General features: G+C 37.4%; 2 protein-coding genes across 2 annotated transcripts; both read right to left on the bottom strand.

Annotated features, from left to right (window-relative positions):
• Positions 1-293: 293 nt before the first annotated feature.
• On the bottom strand, positions 294-4,867 carry LOC138616337 (protein FAM107B). The gene is made up of 5 exons (XM_069690576.1): positions 4,789-4,867; positions 3,634-3,685; positions 2,380-2,566; positions 2,143-2,299; positions 294-1,048 (listed from the first exon to the last, which is right to left on the bottom strand). Exons 1-5 carry the CDS (start codon positions 4,813-4,815, stop codon positions 944-946), a joined length of 528 nt encoding a protein of 175 aa, XP_069546677.1. The 5' UTR covers positions 4,816-4,867; the 3' UTR covers positions 294-943.
• Positions 4,868-10,381: 5,514 nt separating this feature from the next.
• On the bottom strand, positions 10,382-13,075 carry LOC138616370 (protein FAM3C). Its single transcript, XM_069690611.1, has 7 exons — positions 13,030-13,075; positions 11,533-11,656; positions 11,395-11,453; positions 11,055-11,105; positions 10,862-10,946; positions 10,654-10,780; positions 10,382-10,516 (listed from the first exon to the last, which is right to left on the bottom strand). Exons 1-7 carry the CDS (start codon positions 13,073-13,075, stop codon positions 10,424-10,426), a joined length of 585 nt encoding a protein of 194 aa, XP_069546712.1. The 3' UTR covers positions 10,382-10,423.
• Between the last annotated feature and the right edge of the window lie 5,381 nt (positions 13,076-18,456).

The raw sequence follows: 18,456 nt of genomic DNA, 5'->3' as shown, positions 1-18,456 counted from the left end.
ACAATAACTTCAATTTGACATGTAAAGAAAACACTGCGGATTGTGAAGATTGAACTGATTCAAACTTACAAAATGTGCTGACTATAAACAACTCGCAAATTATTACTTGTTTGACCAATTTGTTTCTTATTTATCTGTTCACTATTTTCATAATCAGTGAACAATATGCAAAACCAATGATGCTAAGGACAAAATGAACAAATGTAAAGTGTAATGTAACCCAAATAACACTATCATAAAACTACAGCCCTAATAAAGAACACAACTGACTGTTTTTGTTAATGATCATGATATCTAATGTTTATTTAACATCTCTTAATCTACAGTAATAGTCAGTGGTGATAGTAGTCACTCATCTAGCCAGACATCACATTTTGATACCTTCAGACAAATATACCTGATAGTTTGTATTGTATGTTGATGATATTGATAAGATTACCAATAATAACATGTTATTATTGTTGAATATAACAGATATAGTAGCAACACATACTACAGACATGTAAACAGTTTTTTTGTTGTTGTTTTTTTTTAAATAGTAACATGAACACACTTCTTATTGTGTGAATCTCTGTCCTGTGCATTGTCCAACACAAGGATCCAGCAGTAAATCAGCCTTGATGTATGAGAATCTTGGGGGGAAAAAACGAATGACTTTTTCATCTATGCACACTTTTGTTATTAATTATTATCCATGATTATTAATGGATCAAAGCACACTGTTAACAAGAAGAGAAACATGTTTTTGAACTCTATGTGCCTTTAGCTAATCACAGGGATGATGTGTCTCCACTTGACTGGAAGATGTCGCCTTGATCACGAATGCTGAGCAGCATTATCTATTCATTGCAGATGACCTTTGGGCTCTATATCTCTTCACTAATTCATAAAAGTCTGTTGTGCTGACTGTCAACAGAAAACATGAAGTCACAAATCTTAACTGTCACACGTCTTTTCCTCCTGGGTGCAGCACTGTGGTTCTCCTCAGTCTTTCTTTGACTTGGAGGAACTCTGGTTCCTCTCGCTTGCCTTTCTCCTCTCTCTCCAGCTGTGGACAAATAAAAACAAAGTTAAACTATTGTAGCTTGTGTATAATTACAGGAAACAATCATCATTTTCAAAACAAGATGTTTCGTTGGTGACTTGTGGAATGTCACTAAGTACATGAGTGCTGGAGTACAAACTTTATGCAATTTAATTTATTTCCACTTGTACTAGTGAGTAATTATTTTCCAGTCAAGTATAATCAAACAGCACAGTAAATATTTTTGTAATATTGAGTAGCTATAGTAACTACGATAGCTTACAAGTTAAGACTGATGCTATAGACAAAACTGTTACGAACACTTTGTAAAATGCAATCACGAGTTGGCGAACTGTAACAATGACATTGTGGTTTGACAATAATGCAACATTAATAAAATAGCTTTGATTATTTTTAGTTTTAATACCTTCTTTATCAGGACTATGTATTACAAAGTATATGTACAGTGTAATAGTACACTAACGCAGGCATGGATTTGGTGTGGGAGTCAGGACTGGACTGGACTGCCCTCCACTGGCTGACTGCAGAACAACAGCCATGTACATGTACTGTACCATATGATCACAAGAGCAATGTCCCTCTCCTGTGTGAAAAATACTGTACAACATATATTTGCATGCCTCCACTCCGGTGACGGATGTGGCCCGAGTCGTGATATTTATAAGTTGTTAAAAGTCAGGGTTACTGACACAAGACTTCATATGCTAGTTATGACAACATGTCACACAAATGACTAATAAGATAAAATATTGAAGTGATGACATTTTATAGTCAAAAGGTCAAAGGTCAACTTCACCTAGACATTATGAGGCAGAATTTTGTTCTGAATAAGCTTCATTGGCAAAATGACTTCAAAGTCTACGTACATTGTACGAGTCTGGACTGACATGATGTAAACTGCAATTTGAATTGTTGGTGGAGAGAAACAACCATGAGACGGTAATTTCAGTTATGTTGTATAATACTTTGTAAGAAGTTGCTCGCAGAATAATACATTTCCTTTTTAATTTGAACCAATATGATGGTTTGTTAGGATGATGTAACAAGAAAATCTTTAAAGAATTCTGAACAAACAACATCAGATGTCCTGTGCCTACCGTTTCTAGCCTCTGATGTCTTTTCAGCAGCTCTTGATGAAGCGGTGATGTATTCTTCTTTGCCTCCTCCTGATCCCTGCCCGCCTTCATCTTTTGTTCCCATTTCCTCTTTTCCAGAGCTCGCTGGAGTTCAGTCTTTCCTTCTTTAGTCACTCTCCTGTCAGAAACACGGATAGGCTTATATAAATAATAGAAGTGAATCGTGAGTGTTTATGATTTTCTGTGTGTCTGCCCAACCTCTTGTGGGTCATCCGCAGTTCTTTGTGAAGCTCCTGGTGGCTCTTGGAGGAAGTTAAGGGATTGAGAGGTTTTTGGGGTCTGATTAGATTACAGCGCTCCTCATCACTCTGAAGTTGGGATGGAAAAAACTGAAGTTCTGGGAATCTGTCATCCTGTTCAGTTTGATGTGGCTGCATCACAGAGACTAAAGAGAAACACATACCAACAAACAATACATGTATCTTCCTACCAAGATCATTTCTGTGTGGAACTGTGATAAAGATTCAGTACTATACATATAGCATAATATAATATTATGACAAAAACCTGCTGTAAACTCCTTTGGAAAACATAAAATACTTGCAGACAGTGTTTTTAAAAGTACCGAAAACTAAATAACTAGATTGAAAATTTGGACAAGATAATTGTTGACTGAGGAAAGAGTTTGGCAAAAGATTAAGGAGAGCATCCACATCCTTTTGAAAGGAGACAGGTATTTTGTTATTTCTAATAAAAGCATTTACAAAGTCAAAGTCAGTTTAAATCTAAGTTTAAATCTAGCCTATTTAGTTTTTGCTGAAAAGTAGCCACTGTGACTACAAGTGACAGTTAGAAGATAATGGTAAATGTTAAAACATAAGCTAACCGTGGCACAGATGGGTCACAAAGTCATGGAACTGACTCTTAAATGCCAGAGATTTCTTTATAAGGTTAGCTAACATTATCCACCACACTTTAGTATTACAACAAAGCCCCCTGAAAAGAGCAGTGGAGGGTTTTGTGCGTCATGGATTCAGCTTTTCATTTGCAAGAGGCAGACTGTGTTATTTTTTCTTTAAAAAGTAACAGTCTAGCTTTAAAGCACTCACTTGAAATCCCAAATGTCTCCAGCAAATGGTTTATTGACAGCCACATAACAGTTCATTGACTTGACAAATTATGTCTCACCCTTTTACTCTTTAATGAAACTCAAAATCAATAAACATGGCTCCTCAGCAAATACTACAGTCACACAGACGCGAACATTTCTACCTCTTTTTCTTTTTCTTTCCCGGAACACACAAACAGGCCAAAAGAGGCAAACAGCTTACCCTGCTTTGTAATGATAATGATAACAATAATAATGACAGAAATTATGGTCACAGCAAGAGGCTCCCATGAGGTGCACAATTTTACAATAATATGACAAGTTAGAAATCTAAATGTTTCAACAATAGTTCAGCTTCTCTCAAATACAAAACAATGCAACATATCATTGGATATTTTTCTCACCAGACTCGTTAAGGTGTGTCTTAGTTCTACCTGGAAAATGTTGGAGATCTCTCTGTCAACAGAAAGAAAGCAAATATAATATAATACATCCTGTAGTAAACCCCAGTTGACATAGTGAAGAGTAAGGTTTAAAAAAAAAATGTAGAGGAAAAAATTTGATAAAGAGAAATCTCTGTCAACATTGCAGTTTGATGCAAATGGCAGCCACACAAAGACGTATTATGATGATGACAGAGAAAAGCGGCCGCTCTGCTTCTACATGTCCAGTGAAGCGAGCGGCCTTACTGAGGTGGAAGGCTGCCACCTCATTAATGACGGGATCAAACGAGACCGAGTTTAATTCCCACTGAGTTACTCATTTGCTGGAGTTATAGCAGAATTAGTAGTCGAGACAAGAATTCTTCCCCTGTGGGAATTAAACTGGACAGCTGAATAAACAGTTCAGTCAATCTTATTGTCTGTTTTTGTTGTTTGATTAAAAATGTCATGCAGGAAAATAAAGCATGCACGCTGTGTTTTAGCCAAGGCTGGCCTGCTCATGCATTGACATCTACACAAATTGCTCAGTGTGAGGAAATTTGATGGTAAATTGTCCGATTGTGAGAGAATCTAGATGAGCACTGAAAGCATTTTAATGACAACTAGCTGCTCGCCGCTGTTTGGTTGATGAAGGGGAGGCCTGCTGTTTGGCTAAATCTCAGACAGTGGATATTGTGTGGAGAATTAATAGGACATGACAGGATAAACAGTCTCCAAGGCCCACTCTTCAGAGGGTGTTTCTTTCAGTTGGATAAAGACCTGTATTTGGTCCAAGCATTCACTGCCTTTGGGAAATGGGTAAAAGGTGTATACAACAGTATAACAGAAAAATCCATCCTGTAAAAAAAGCTTTAGTTTAAAAAAAAAAAAACATACACAAATAATACTTTATATATACTGTAGTTCTCCATGACACACAAATATGAAAACAAACATATTATAACACAGGGTTTTGCATTATCTTTCTCTTAATCTTCTCAAAAACAAAATGCCTGCAAAGGAAGGATTTTTGCCACATGGATGCCTCTGCTGGATTATCTGCAAAATGACACAGCTGTCATGTCTCATACAAAAAGAGAAAAGGAAATAAAGAGGATAACAAACGTACCTTCTTACCATGGGTGACTCCCATGTCCTCAACATGAATCCAGATTTGGTGCATGCACAGATGCGTGCTCGGCTCACAGTGGACCGAGTTCCAGCGATAGTTTGAGGTCTCTGCTTCAGCAGCCAAGAATGCCTCAGAGAGAGGAAAGTGCTCTGGATTTGGACCAATGGTGATGCTCAAGAGGACGCAGCAATCAAACGCCAAAGAACAGGCCAAAAGTTCTCCAAAACAAATTAATGTGAGCAGTGGTGGTAAGTAAGAAAAAAACATTTACTCAAGCGTTACATTTTCATTCGACTCTACATCTGAAGTTAAGATTGACCTTTCAAATAAAGATTTGACATTGATAGACTGGCACCTGTACAAGCAGCACACCTGTAGTGTTCTCCGCCTTTTTCCTCACTGTCAACTGGGATGTGCCTCCCCTGACCAGGACAGGTGTGTGAAAAGAGTTAAAAAAAAAAAAAAAAATTGCCATGGAGAGTAGAGTGATATATGCCCCACTGTCTATCAAAAAGTGTTTTATGACTTGGTTGAATGATTTATGACCATAAGCCCCGCCCCCTTGTATAACTTCCTCCAATCGGATACCCCATTTGATCTTGGCAGGTGTACTTTGATGAATGATTTATGTCCTGTAATAAACTGTGTAATTACCGTGGGAAAGGAAGAATTTTTTATGATGCATTGATCTTAGGGATTGTACGACCTGTAATAAACTGTGTAATTACCGTGGGGAAGGAAGTATTTTTTATGATGCATTGATCTTAGGGATTGTACGACCTGTAATAAACTGTGTAATTACCGTGGGAAAGGAAGGAAGGATTTTTATGATCCATAGATCTTAATGAATTAAGCAGTGTAATAAAAAGTAGTTAATTACTGTGGGAAAGGAAGGAAGAAGGAAGGAAGGACCCTTTGATCTTAGCTAACCTTAGCCCCCATACACGCTTCCCCCCGATCACGTGACCCTGAGGTAGACTTTTAAATGAACCAATGAGAGTTAAGAGCTATGGTTTTGTAGGGGAGCAATTGGATTCATACGGTCAAACTGAACTCGCCGCTGTAAGCACCGCCATGACAACTGGTAACTAGAAAGTTAAGCAACCAAGTCTCCGAAACAAATCTTTCGTGAACAAAAAAATGTATGATCCATTGATCTTACTGATATTAAGGCCTGTAATAAACTAGTTAATTACCCTGGGAAAGGAAGGGTGGATTTTACGATACATTGATCTTAGTCCGACACCCTTTGATGACCCGAGGAAGGAAGGAAGGTATGACACTTTGATCCTAGCTGGCCTTAGACCCCATACAGTACATGCTTCCCCCCCCGATCACGTGGCCCAGAGGCAGAGTTTTTAAACGAACCATTGAGACTGGAGTGGAGTAGGTCGGCTTTATAGGGAGCGAATTAATTCATACGGTCAAAATGAAGTTGCCGCCCTAAGCACCGCAATGACAACAGGTAACTAAAAACTTAAACCACCCGAGTCTCCGATTAACTAATCCATTGGCCCAGAATCAAACAATGTCAATGCAAGCACTGTTCAGCAGACATTTAGGGTATTGTGTCAGACAGTCAGCCTTCAACCACAGAGCACACAAATCTTTGTAAGTCACCAAGTTAATGACAGCAGTCAAAGCACAAGTGGAACATATTGAGCTAGCAACTACAGTGCTATTCAATTTTCCAGCCTTTTTCTAGTTCAGCTTCACTTGACTCCCCACAAGTCTTCTGTTTCGAGCTTTTCTTATCTGACCTTGAAACCCTTACCACAGAGATTTACACCTGAAACAGCAAACATTTCAACAGTAATTAGGTTTAAAATGTTCACTTCCGCACAGTTGTACTCACACTTTAAATGGACAGTAATGGATATCTGTCACTTTCTATTATGACAACATTTTGCAACCGTAAACTGTAAGTAATCCACATTAAGTCACCACAAGCATGTGAGAGACACTAAGACATCACTTTCCTTCATTGCACACGTTAGCTGAACATGTCACGATGCAGAGTGCACTTCTGCATGCTGCCACAAATTGTGCTCTCTGTTTATGACAGTTGACGTAAAACAAAGAAGCCAAGTATAGTTTAGTATAGCCAATACCAATCAGTTTAAAAAATGCTTTGATGACACTGATATCAATCTTGGGAGATCAGCTCGGGATGTCAGTCCCATCACTCAACCTCAGCCAACATGATATAGAGGACCAAAACAACTCCCTCATTCCCTGGTGTGAATTTCTTGAAAGCAGGGACCTGCTCTGTTTCATTAAGTTTCGGTATCAGACTCAGTGATTTGCTACCCCTCTGGTCACTAAACGCAAATTCTTGTACCATTACTATTAAATGACTTTACCAAATATTGCACAATCCATTCACGCATAATGAGAGACATAGTATAGGCAAATTTAAATAAGCTGTTTGAAGAAAAATGAAACACAATCTGTAATTTTAACTTGATTTAAAAATAAGATACAATAAATAAAAAATAATCTAGTACCTGGTGAGGTCTTCCCATGAGCTGATCCCCATAACCCTCCACCTCCTTCCCCCCATCCCCGATCCCCACAGTGCTGTACTATAGGTTTACACAGTTTAAAAAAACACACACACACACACACACACACACACACACACACACACACACACACACACACACACACACACACACACACACACACACACACACACACACACACACACACACACACACACACACATCTGTATTTTCCAGTGTGCGATTCATTGCCCTTTTGTAGACCAGTTTTTATTGGACAGAAAAAGATTGATAAACGTTATTAATACAACACAGCTAGTGTTTATGGTGTGTCCACAATTTTATGCTAACAATACAATCACCACATTTTCCAAACATTGAAATGCCCATTGTTCAGCTTGACAGCTGTACAAAATCTACTGATCGCTATTTAGTAAACCATGGTGTGTACTTTATGTAGAGAGTAGTGAATGAGTCAGAAATCTGTAGAAGCACAACAGCTCTACTCAAACATTTAAGCGCTAAGGTTTAGATGATGAGGAGAGAGAACGTTATTCAGGATACGAGAATCCAGGTACAGACCTGTACTGAGCCGACTAAAGCAGGGCAAAAAAGCAAGGGACAATTATTTTACTTTTTATATCAGTGTTACTCACCTGATGAGAAGAACACACACCTGTTCTTCTGCTCTTTTTCAGTTTCTGCTGAAGAGGCATACTTCTTTGTGATCATTGTACATAGTTGAAGGATGAACAGCTGAGCAACAGCAATATTTAAAGATACACTGATACAAAACATAGTGTTCTTCTTCTGGAGTAACAACAAAGTGACAAAAGAAGCCTTGTTTAAAAAATTTTTTTTAAAAAAGGCAATTTTTTTGTTAGTGACATATAGAGATTGCTGGATTTGATACTATTGATATACATTTATCATTTTCAAAATATTAAGCATCTTTTAATGTATTTGTAACATATGAGTGAATGAGGAGATTCTTCAACTCCTCTAAAACTTTCTGTCATTGTCACAACAGCAGCCAGACATCATCTCGCTCAGATTCCTAATGTTTCCCGTTTCCCCGTGTTTCTTTGTCTGACTCTAATTATTTTGTCTGACGTGGGCCGAGCCGTCTGCTCCAGATCACAAGTGACAAAACTGTACTCAGTGTACTCATCAGCCTCTCGTTCTGAAATGATCTGGTCCTTCAACTACTCTGTGCCAAATTAAGTCACGCCAAGTGGTAGTTTTAGTCTTTGCGTACCTTGCATAACTTGTTGTGCCCTGGCTTGCAAATGAACATGTTGCAATCCAGGGCACAACAAAAAACAAGTTATATTAGTTTAGTTTAGCAGTATTGTCGCAGCTCCGCCTCACCTGCTCCTTATCATTCTTCATCCTTGCATGGACATTGTTTGATTCAGGGCCAGTGGATTAGTTAATCGGAGACTAGGGTGGTTTAAGTTTTTAGATACCTGTTGTCATTGTGGTGCTTAGAGAGGCGACTTCATTTTGACCGTATGAATGAATTTGCTCCCTATAAAGCCGACCTACTCCACTCCAGTCTCGTTGGTTCATTTAAAAACTTTACCTCTGGGCCACGTGATCGGGGGGGAAGCGTGTACGGGATCTAAGACCAGCTCGGTAAAAGTTTATTACAGGTTGTAAAATCACCAAGCTCAATGTATCATAAAATCCACCCTTCCTTTCCCAGGGTAATTAACTAGTTTATTACAGGCCTTATAATCAGTAAGATCAATGGATCATAAATCTTTTATTCATGAAAGCTGCTTACAGCGGCGAGTTCAGTTTGACCGTATGAATCCAATAGCTCCCCTACAAAACCATAGCTCTTAACTCTCATTGGTTCATTTAAAAGTCTACCTCAGGGTCACGTGATCGGGGGGAAGCGTGTATGGGGGCTAAGGTTAGCTAAGATCAAAGGGTCCTTCCTTCCTTCTTCCTTCCTTTCCCACAGTAATTAACTACTTTTTATTACACTGCTTAATTCATTAAGATCTATGGATCATAAAAATCCTTCCTTCCTTTCCCACGGTAATTACACAGTTTATTACAGGTCGTACAATCCCTAAGATCAATGCATCATAAAAAATACTTCCTTCCCCACGGTAATTACACAGTTTATTACAGGTCGTAAAATCCCTAAGATCAATGCATCATAAAAAATACTTCCTTTCCCACGGTAATTACACAGTTTATTACAGGTCGTAAAATCCCTAAGATCAATGGATCATAAAAAATACTTCCTTTCCAATGGTAATTAAAGAGTTTATTACACGTCATAAATCATTCATCAAAGTACACCTGCCAAGATCAAAGGGGGGTAACTGATTGGAGGAATTCATAAAATGGGGCAGGGCTTAGGGGTCATAAATCATTCAACCAAGTCATAAAACACTTTTTGACAGACAGAGGGGGATATATCTCTGAGAGTTTATTTTTTTCTCTCCAATTAATCATCTCACTACCAGTCAGATTTATCTTTCGACCCTTTGGAGAAGCACAGCCTTAAGGCTGGAAATCACTGGACTAATTATTGTAGCTCGACTTTGACTAGAACAGTAAAATGCTTCATTGTTCAATCTATCCCAGAGGGACAAAACGGTTGGCAGATCCATTAGTAATAAATACTTGCACAGTTTCCAGCCAGTGTGCCAAACGATATCCTTCATTTCTGCACTTTGAACATGAATATTTGCATTTTCTTTTAATATTGATAGCACTGTTTAAGTGTGGTCAATTTTATCAATACAGATCAAAATCACAAATAACAAAGTTGCCTCAAACGACTTAACATCCAACATCTTACATTTATACTTGATTCTAGAAAACTCAAGGAAATGCTAGGAGGAGCAACAGAGGATGAATTACTGGTCCAGGAAGGACAGTCATGTAAATGATTTTGCTAATTACACAATAAGCAGAAGAAGCCATAGTTGACTTATAAATGGAAGAACACACATTGCAATAAATAAAGCATACATATTTTGAAAAAGAAGACTAATATGTTAAGCTTTTAGTTTTAGAAAGACAGCGACACTACTTGGAGTGGCATCAATTTTGAAGAAAGAAACATGTATCCCATTCGGCATTTCATCACAAATGTCCCTTAAAGTTGCTGTCAGTCAGTCAGAGTTCTTGGGAAACAGCCACTCACCTCCACTATCCCTGGCCATCCCCCATAAATGTTGGTCTCCCCATTATTAACAGCTTGCTGACAGGTGAACAGAGTAAAAAAAACAAACATGTTTTATCATGCTGTTTCACTTTTAGCATATATTTTTTTTAAATAGATAAGTCTTTTCTGACACAAATAGAACAAATAAAACTGATCTGAGCAGATCCACTAACCTTCTCAAAGAGGCTTTTGATTTTTGTCCCTGCTCCTCCAGCAAACACCCAACCGTCTCTGCGTTTCACAGACCCGATCAAAGTGCTTCCCATACCGACAAATATCTCCCTCATTTCATTTGTCATTCTGCCAAAAAACAGTAGATGGGGTGATATTTTGTGAAATGAAATCATTTATAAAAGTTGAATATTTGAGAGATGGACTTACTTTGGTATCACATCATCAAACGAGGCCACCAGAACAATCATTCCTGGTTTTATCTCCTTCAGGTATGCCAGGATGTCTCCAGGGTCTTTTGAAAGAGTAAAAAAAAAAAAAAAAAAAAAAAAAAATTAATTTAAAGGCTTCAATACACTTTGAAATTGAAAACGTGAATAAAGATGAGAAAAAAAAACCTTACTTCCAGAAATCATATTAAGACAGCCAGATTTTTCTACAACTCCATTTTCACCTACAATAGAAAACACATATTTTTTTTTACAACTGGTCAAAATAATGAGAAGAATAAAAGACACGAGCAATAGCCATGCAGTCCAATTGAAAACTGAAGAACAGCTAATAAATTTAACTGGAGGTGAAATTTTCCTGCTTCCAAGTTTCAGTTAAACCTTAAAACTCAAGATTGTATTAATCTTTAAAAAAAAAAAAAAAGTATTACTATTTTGAATTATTTACTGTACCACTACTTTAAATGATCAGTTTGTCAGTACATTGAGGGGGTGAAAGAGCATTTTACTCACCATTTACCACCACAATGTTCAGTCCTGGTCCCACATTGTTCAACACATGACTCATGATGCTGTTGACAAAGATATGGTTGAGTTTTGAAATCAGAGTCTCTGCTTTTGTCTTTTATTAATTCAGATTTAAATACATACATTTTGCCATTGAAACAGATCTTTGGCCCGACTACATTAGCTGTTCCGCTCCAGATATGTAAAGCATAATGGTCGACTGGACAGGCTTTGGAGAGGCTGCACTTTGACGCAGAGGTAGTTGTAACTGAAAATGCAGAATAGTTTGACAGAAAAAAACCTTCTGACAATTAGTCAACTCAGAAAATAACTTCAGAATAAATATTTCATTTAAGTCTGACTTGCCTGTTTCAAGTTTAGTTTTGATTTGATCTGCACTGTAAAACCCTAAAATTAAAGAATAGAGACAGTATCATTGAGATGGCAGACACACAGTATATGTAGCTCAGGATTTAAGATGTGATGAAAATAAAAAATCTTACCAAGAAAAGCTTTTGCTTTCTCCAGTGCGTGAAATGAATTGATGGAGAATCCCAATGTGATTAAGATGACAACAATTGCAGCAGCAAGTTTCAATTCAGCTGTTGGCAGTAAACAGAAGATACATTAAGATTTGTAGTCATAAAACCAAAACTACCTGCTTTTAAATCAAGTGAAATCTTACCTCTACATCTCATATTTGCAACAAATCAGAGTTTTTTTCTCTCCTTAAAGATACGTACTCAACTGAAGTACACAGCAAAAAATATCACCGCAGAGGTTTGGTTTAATTTCCTCTGTGAACATGCTCCCTGATAATTCTGACAACTACACCTTGTGTGAAAAGTGTGTGCACAAAAAAAGTGTCAGCCCTCCTCCCTTGCTACATAAAACCAGGATGTAGCATAATATATACAGACACACCTGTGAACTGGAAGATCAAGTTGCTCTCTTTTACAACGTCAAACAAAGCAAGGAGTCCACCAGTAAAAGATATATTAAGTGAACAATGAGGGTGCACACAGCAGGTGTGCATAGAAGCATCTGTACCATGCAAAAGGGAAAAGGCACAAAGGTGAAGGAAAAAGGCCAAAACCCTTATATTTCCAATTGGATGAGTAAATGAAAAAAGGGCTTTAAGAATCATTATACCAGTTGTCAGAGTTTCTATTTGTATGTAAATTATAGTAAAACCCATATGATATATGGAGGTATCTGCATAAAGCAGCTCACACACAAAAAAAAACGCAGGCTACAGACGGGGAAAAAAAAAAATCAAAAAAAAAATCAAAGGATTTTACACAAACCTCACTAAAAGCCACCATGGAAAGAAAAAAAAAAAAGAGGCATAAACACATTTTCTGATAAGCAACTAAAAACACTGTAGAATCAGATGTGAAATTAATTCAAAAAACCTGGAAACCCGGCCAAGAGGGAGTGCAAGAACTAGGTCTATCGGAATAAAGACAACAGAAATAGGGCAATACATCTGGTGATTTTGTCAAGTTATGTTTTTCCTAACAGGCAAGACTGCTTAGAAAGTGAAGGGCATGGTAATCCCTTAAAGGAAGGGTCAAGCCCCTTTGTCAGCAAGCATCAGCCCTGCTGATTCTTGAACAGTAGCTAAGCCTAAGCTTTTACCTGCCTGCAGAGTTTCTACCCAGAAAACAGCATTTTCTTGAGCCATGTTTTGGCAACGTGTTGGTTCACCTCCAGCTTCAGTGCTCCATGACATAAATTATACAATCCCTCTGAACATTACTGGTGGGATCTCCTCCCCTGTCCTAGAAGATGTTTCCTTCATGTGGTGTTTTAATGATGATGCTGGTGGAGAACACTTTCTACAATTTTAGTTGAAAACCTAGTTGTTGAGCTGAGCTGAGGCCGATAGTGTCTGCAAAGTTACGTTTTATTTGTCGCCAACTACTCAGGTAGGTGTACAAATATTGTCAAAAATATTCACCACGTAAGCAACAAACTAAAATATTAAAAGTGCACAGTGATCCTCTAGAACACAGGGCTTTGAGATAATGATAGTCGTCTTTAAGCACTTTTTCTTTAAAATTATATTTATGAATGAAATTACAGACACAGACCTACACAGTGACCCTGAGATCTTGAGAGTGCTGCTTGTTTTCATTTCATGTGAGCTCACCAAACCACATTCCTGTCAGCAATGTTGATATTGCAACTACATGTTCAATTTACTATGTTTAAAAATGTCCTATGATTAAAAAAATTAAATTAAATTAAAAAAATCACAAAAACAACTGTTTCATATTAAGATCTTTAAATTATGGCAGCATACTTCATGTTTACAGCATCGTAGCTCATGAGGTCATATTTTAATACCAAAGGGAACCAGCAGAGGGTCGTTGTGTACTACCGTTCACTGCTCACAGGGAACATTAAGCATCCAGAAAGGACCAGATAACATTGAGGGAACCAAACATCCATGTTTAGTTTCATTTTGTGCGATTACAGACAATATACAGACAGTAATGAAACAAACATCAGCGAGATTTTGTAACACAGCTTTTCACAGTTCTTGTATCCGTCATTTGGAAATGCGAAAAACATGGGTAAAAACATTTTCTATCTAATAAAGTAGAGATTCCCTTTAAGGTACGGAGTGAATAAATCATCAAGAAAAAAAACAAAACAAGGACAACGCAAATGCACATCAGCCAATCCACAGCAAGGACATACAGTATTAAATAACCAGCATAAAAGTACACCAACATATAAAAAGACACACAAGCGTCATTAACATCATCCACACTAACATCAGTAACTGCAGAGCAACTGCTTTCATCAGATGTTTGGAAAATTTGCAATAACCGTTTTAAGCCCTAACAAGAAGAGACAGACTGGTTTCATTAATTCGTCGGTCACACAAAGCATAATTCAAAAGAAACCAGAGTGAAGATATTTCTGACTAATCATTCATCAGTTTGAGCTGCCTCTGGCATCCTTTGAAAGTGATGGTCATCACTTGTAACTTCTAAGCAGGTGGATTTGCTTCTTTTTTTTTTTTCTTTCTGTTTGGTAAAAAACATCATGCAACATTACTCAGCCTAGAAGCCTAATAAAGAGTCAGTGGACTTTGAACCTAACAGCAAATTGACTTTAAGTGGAATGATAGCATGAAAAAAAAAACATTTCAAAGGAAACTGGCCAACTGGCACAGAGCTGGAGTATTACTGTGACTATTTTTAGCTGCAGATCAATTAGAGGGTTTGAAATTTCTGAAATGTCAAATCTCCATGTGAAGCTTTTATCATCTACTTATTAAAACTCTTCAATGTTATGTTATATACTCACTTGTTCTGTAAAAGATTAACAGACTCAAATTGAGTGAATGTAAAGGATTAGTTCCCTTTAAAAGGCCCCACCTGCCAATACATGGCATTTATTACCCTGCCAGTGACAAGATGCAACATTAAAATGTTCGGTTTTTGATTTGTTAATTTATCATATATTCAAACAGATCATTATCTTGTTACATTATTACCAGACAACTTTATTTGTTTCCACTTTTTTTTGTTTTGTCTTATTTTGGTCACAGCGTTGTGCCAGAATTAATTATAATTTACAAAACGTGCATTGAAAGCAATGAAGCTTCTGCATAGTGGAGTTTGATTCTCAGTAGAATCAGCAGCATGCACCTCCTTTTCACATTACCAGAATTAAAGTTTTATCAAGGGCGTAGGTTCGATCTCAGAAGTCGATTCTTCCAAAAAGCAACAAACAAGTATGGGTAAAAGGCCCGTAGCTATGTCATAATTTATCAAATTTGTCATACCATACTTTTGAATTTTACGGTACTCTAATTTAAAGATGTAAAATGTTGTGTTAATAACTGCCTTAATACACTGAACATACCACACAAATCACCTTTAGTTTTGTTGGTTCTCTATGATTCTTATCTGCAATATTGAATATGTAATTGCTGTTCTATAGTAGGATTTCTAAAGCAGTACTGTGAAAAATGGAGGTTAGATGTTTTTCAGCCCTGAGTTTTGCCTGCAAATAGAACCTCCACCTATCAGAGCAGTCACCTGTATGGTGGAGGTGAAAACCAGGACAAAGGTAGATGTTTATTATTAGCTTGATGTCCCTTTGAAAGCATCAAATGTTGATATGTATAAAAAATAGGATCTGCCTAACTCAGTGTCAGTGATAATAGACAATATTTCACATCATAATGAAATAACATTAATCAGAATTTAAGTCAGATGACAAATCCAAATCTGGAAACAAAATATTTGATGGTTCAAGCTTATCAAATGTGAGAATTTATTGTGTTTTCTTGCCTTACATTGTACTGAATTTAATATTTCTGGATTGGGCTGTTTTTGGAGCAAAACAATACATTTGATGTTGTCAACATCAGCTGTAGGAAATTGTCATCTGCATTTTTAACTATTTTCTGATGTTGTGTAGACTAATTAATTAAAAGAAAACAATCTGTTGATACTTAATAATGAAAATACTTTGTTGGAGACCTAAACCGCACAATTAAACTGCAATAAACTCCTTTTCAGTCAGTCCTGCAGCATCCCAGTTGGAGATTTATTCCAAAAGTTCCTGTCATGAGAAAAAAGGAAGTTACAGTTGACATGAGATGCAATGAGGAAGGTTACAACTGTCTTGACTTGTTCTGGAGGACAGGTGACAATGAAAGCTACAATCAGGGAAGCCATGATGCACTGACCTCGTCCGACTCCTCTCCAACTGTGCAGGGCCCCCTGTCGCCATCCTCATCTGTCACCACGGAGTGCTGATCCTCCATCCGCCTCAGCTGTGAGTATCTGTATGTCATCTCACTAAAAAAAAAAAAAAAAAAAAAAAAAAAGTTACATGACAGACCAGGGTGATGTGTTTTTACTGCACTAAGAGTTTAAAATAATCACGTTAAGGATCATTAATCAGGTTTGCTCACTTGACTGGGAAGCAGTATTTTCGGATGATCAATACAGCAGCAACCGCTGCCGCCACAGAGACAAAGATCACAGATGCAATAATCCCAGGGTGAAACCGTAACCCGGCCTAAAAAGACAAATGAATCCAATAAGATCTAACAGTGGGGTAGTTAAAGAGCCCATAAACCTAACAGCTCAGTTCATGATGTGTAGCGCAGATAAAAAGGAAATACAGGCAGGAGATATGACAGCTGAACAGCAGTATGTTATTAATCATAGTGTACAACCCAAAAGCTCCACAGCAGGGCTGTGAATCTCTGACCAAGCAAAAAAAATAAAATAAAAACAGACGCTTTTTTGACAATCACTCATGATAACAAATGACAATCAACATCTTTAAAGTTAGGGCTGTGCTTAAGATCGTTTGTAATGTTAGCTGCAGAGTTTGAACATTTGTCTTTGTAGCAATAATTACGATTCACATGGAGCGTTGCCAAGGAGTAACAATCCAACAGGAACAATTCATCACACGAGTGTGGTGTCAGAAATGAAAAACAATGAAACTGATGAGGTTTGATTGTAATGACACATCTTTTATCACCCCACTTGTAACATATTCACATTATTTTAGCTTTGTATGTTATTTTAAACCATATAAGAAACAGACCACTGCCTAATTATTATTTTACTTCTACACTCAAATATTAGTCCAAATTTGTCCGTGAATGGGAGAAAAATTATCTGAACACTTTTCAACAAGTATAACCTCCAATACTTATTTTTTGGCCAGGTCATCTTTTCATGAGGCTTTATTTTTACTGTCAATGTGCTACAATACAAAGGCTTCTATAGTTGAAAGGTTGTCAAAAGATGTCCAAATGGATTAAGGGCAGAGAAAAATATCTGTAATTTGTAGGTAGTTTCTCCATCACCCACATTTTTTTCATGGACATGGAAAAGTGATACCAAGGAAAGTGGAGCCCTTCTTAGATAGCTGGATACAGCTGGACACTAAGGATGTTCCTGAGAGGGTTTTTTTTTTTTTGTAATCGTAGTATTGTCTGATATTGTCACATGGAAAAAGTGTTATCTTTTTGTGGTTTTCAAGGCTGAATTACAGTAACTGACAAAATCTCTTAGATGACTATTCTAGCTGTCATCTATTTTTTCCTGCACAGTCATTAAATCCACATGACTGATAATGATTAAGAAAAACAACAATTGTGTGAATAGAATTGTAGCAATATTGATATATCGATGCATTTGGTCCTTTGATTTTGTTCATATCACCCAGCTCTGACACCGCATTGGCTATAATCATACACTTGCATATTTTTTTTTGAAGCATGTGCATATTTCAAGAGTAACAGCTTTATTTACAAAAAAAAAAAAGAAAAAGAAGTCATATTTTTACTCATTTAAAAAACATGTCCGGCAACAGCTTGAGTGCGAAAACTATAAGGTCCACCTATTTTAGATTATGGGACGAAAAGAAGCTCAAATATGGTTCCCTCGTGTTAGTCCTTTTACAACACTGTTTTGCTAATCTAAACTTTATTCCATTGTAGTTTTTTTTTTAGTATTGAAAATAAATTTCGCTTACTGTCCAGATTTGCAAAATAGGGAGGAATGTGCAATAAAAAAAAGATGTCGCGGGCCTGGAGTTCCATCAAGTTTAAACATGCTTTAAAATGTCTCCCTTTGAAGTAGATGTGGTGTTGTTCCTGCAAAGTGCATCGCCCTCAATCATCCTACCATGCGATGCCAGCCTGCCTTTTACTCTTCCTGGAAATACAACAGGATGTTTCACGACACGTCAACACGTTTAACCAAATGACAAGTTGAATCCATAATCTTCACTCCACTATTGTTAGAAATGGATTGAATTGCTGTTGTAGGTTATGTCTTCACACCAATGGCACTTTGAGCAGGAGGTGAACGGATCTACTTGCCATATGGGTTTACATACCTGTTGTGCAGACATCCTTGTTAACTTCCGAGCCTGGTTAACTCACTGTCATTGTGAAGTCTAGAGCTCAGAGCACTGCAGCCTGTCAGGACCCGAGCTGCTGGGGGAAAATAGAGAATATTTAATCAAAACTTTCTCTGTCTGACCGGAACAGCGATACTCCAAACGCCATAG

This window comes from Brachyistius frenatus, unplaced genomic scaffold (genome assembly GCF_029030835.1).
Source record: "Brachyistius frenatus isolate BFR_SWC_R1_liver_20210118 unplaced genomic scaffold, ASM2903083v1 Contig_10, whole genome shotgun sequence".
Classification (NCBI taxonomy): domain Eukaryota; kingdom Metazoa; phylum Chordata; class Actinopteri; family Embiotocidae; genus Brachyistius; species Brachyistius frenatus.
The sequence above is the reverse complement of the archived record's forward strand: the minus strand, read 5'-3'. Positions and strand labels throughout refer to the sequence as shown.

What these genes read in the sequence shown, in the direction of transcription:
- LOC138616370 (XM_069690611.1), bottom strand. Translation starts at nt 13,075, where the DNA reads ATGGCTCAAGAAAATGCTGTTTTCTGGGTAGAAACTCTGCAGGCAG. An exon ending in TCTTAATATGATTTCTGGAA is followed by an intron (nt 10,947 to 11,054) that starts GTAAGGTTTTTT and finishes CTCTTTCAAAAG; the next exon opens with ACCCTGGAGACATCCTGGCA. An exon ending in TTTGATGATGTGATACCAAA is followed by an intron (nt 10,781 to 10,861) that starts GTAAGTCCATCT and finishes GTTTTTTGGCAG; the next exon opens with AATGACAAATGAAATGAGGG.
- LOC138616337 (XM_069690576.1), bottom strand. Translation starts at nt 4,815, where the DNA reads ATGTTGAGGACATGGGAGTCACCCATG. An exon ending in GACACACCTTAACGAGTCTG is followed by an intron (nt 2,567 to 3,633) that starts GTGAGAAAAATA and finishes GTTTCTCTTTAG; the next exon opens with TCTCTGTGATGCAGCCACAT. An exon ending in CTGCGGATGACCCACAAGAG is followed by an intron (nt 2,300 to 2,379) that starts GTTGGGCAGACA and finishes TGTTTCTGACAG; the next exon opens with GAGAGTGACTAAAGAAGGAA.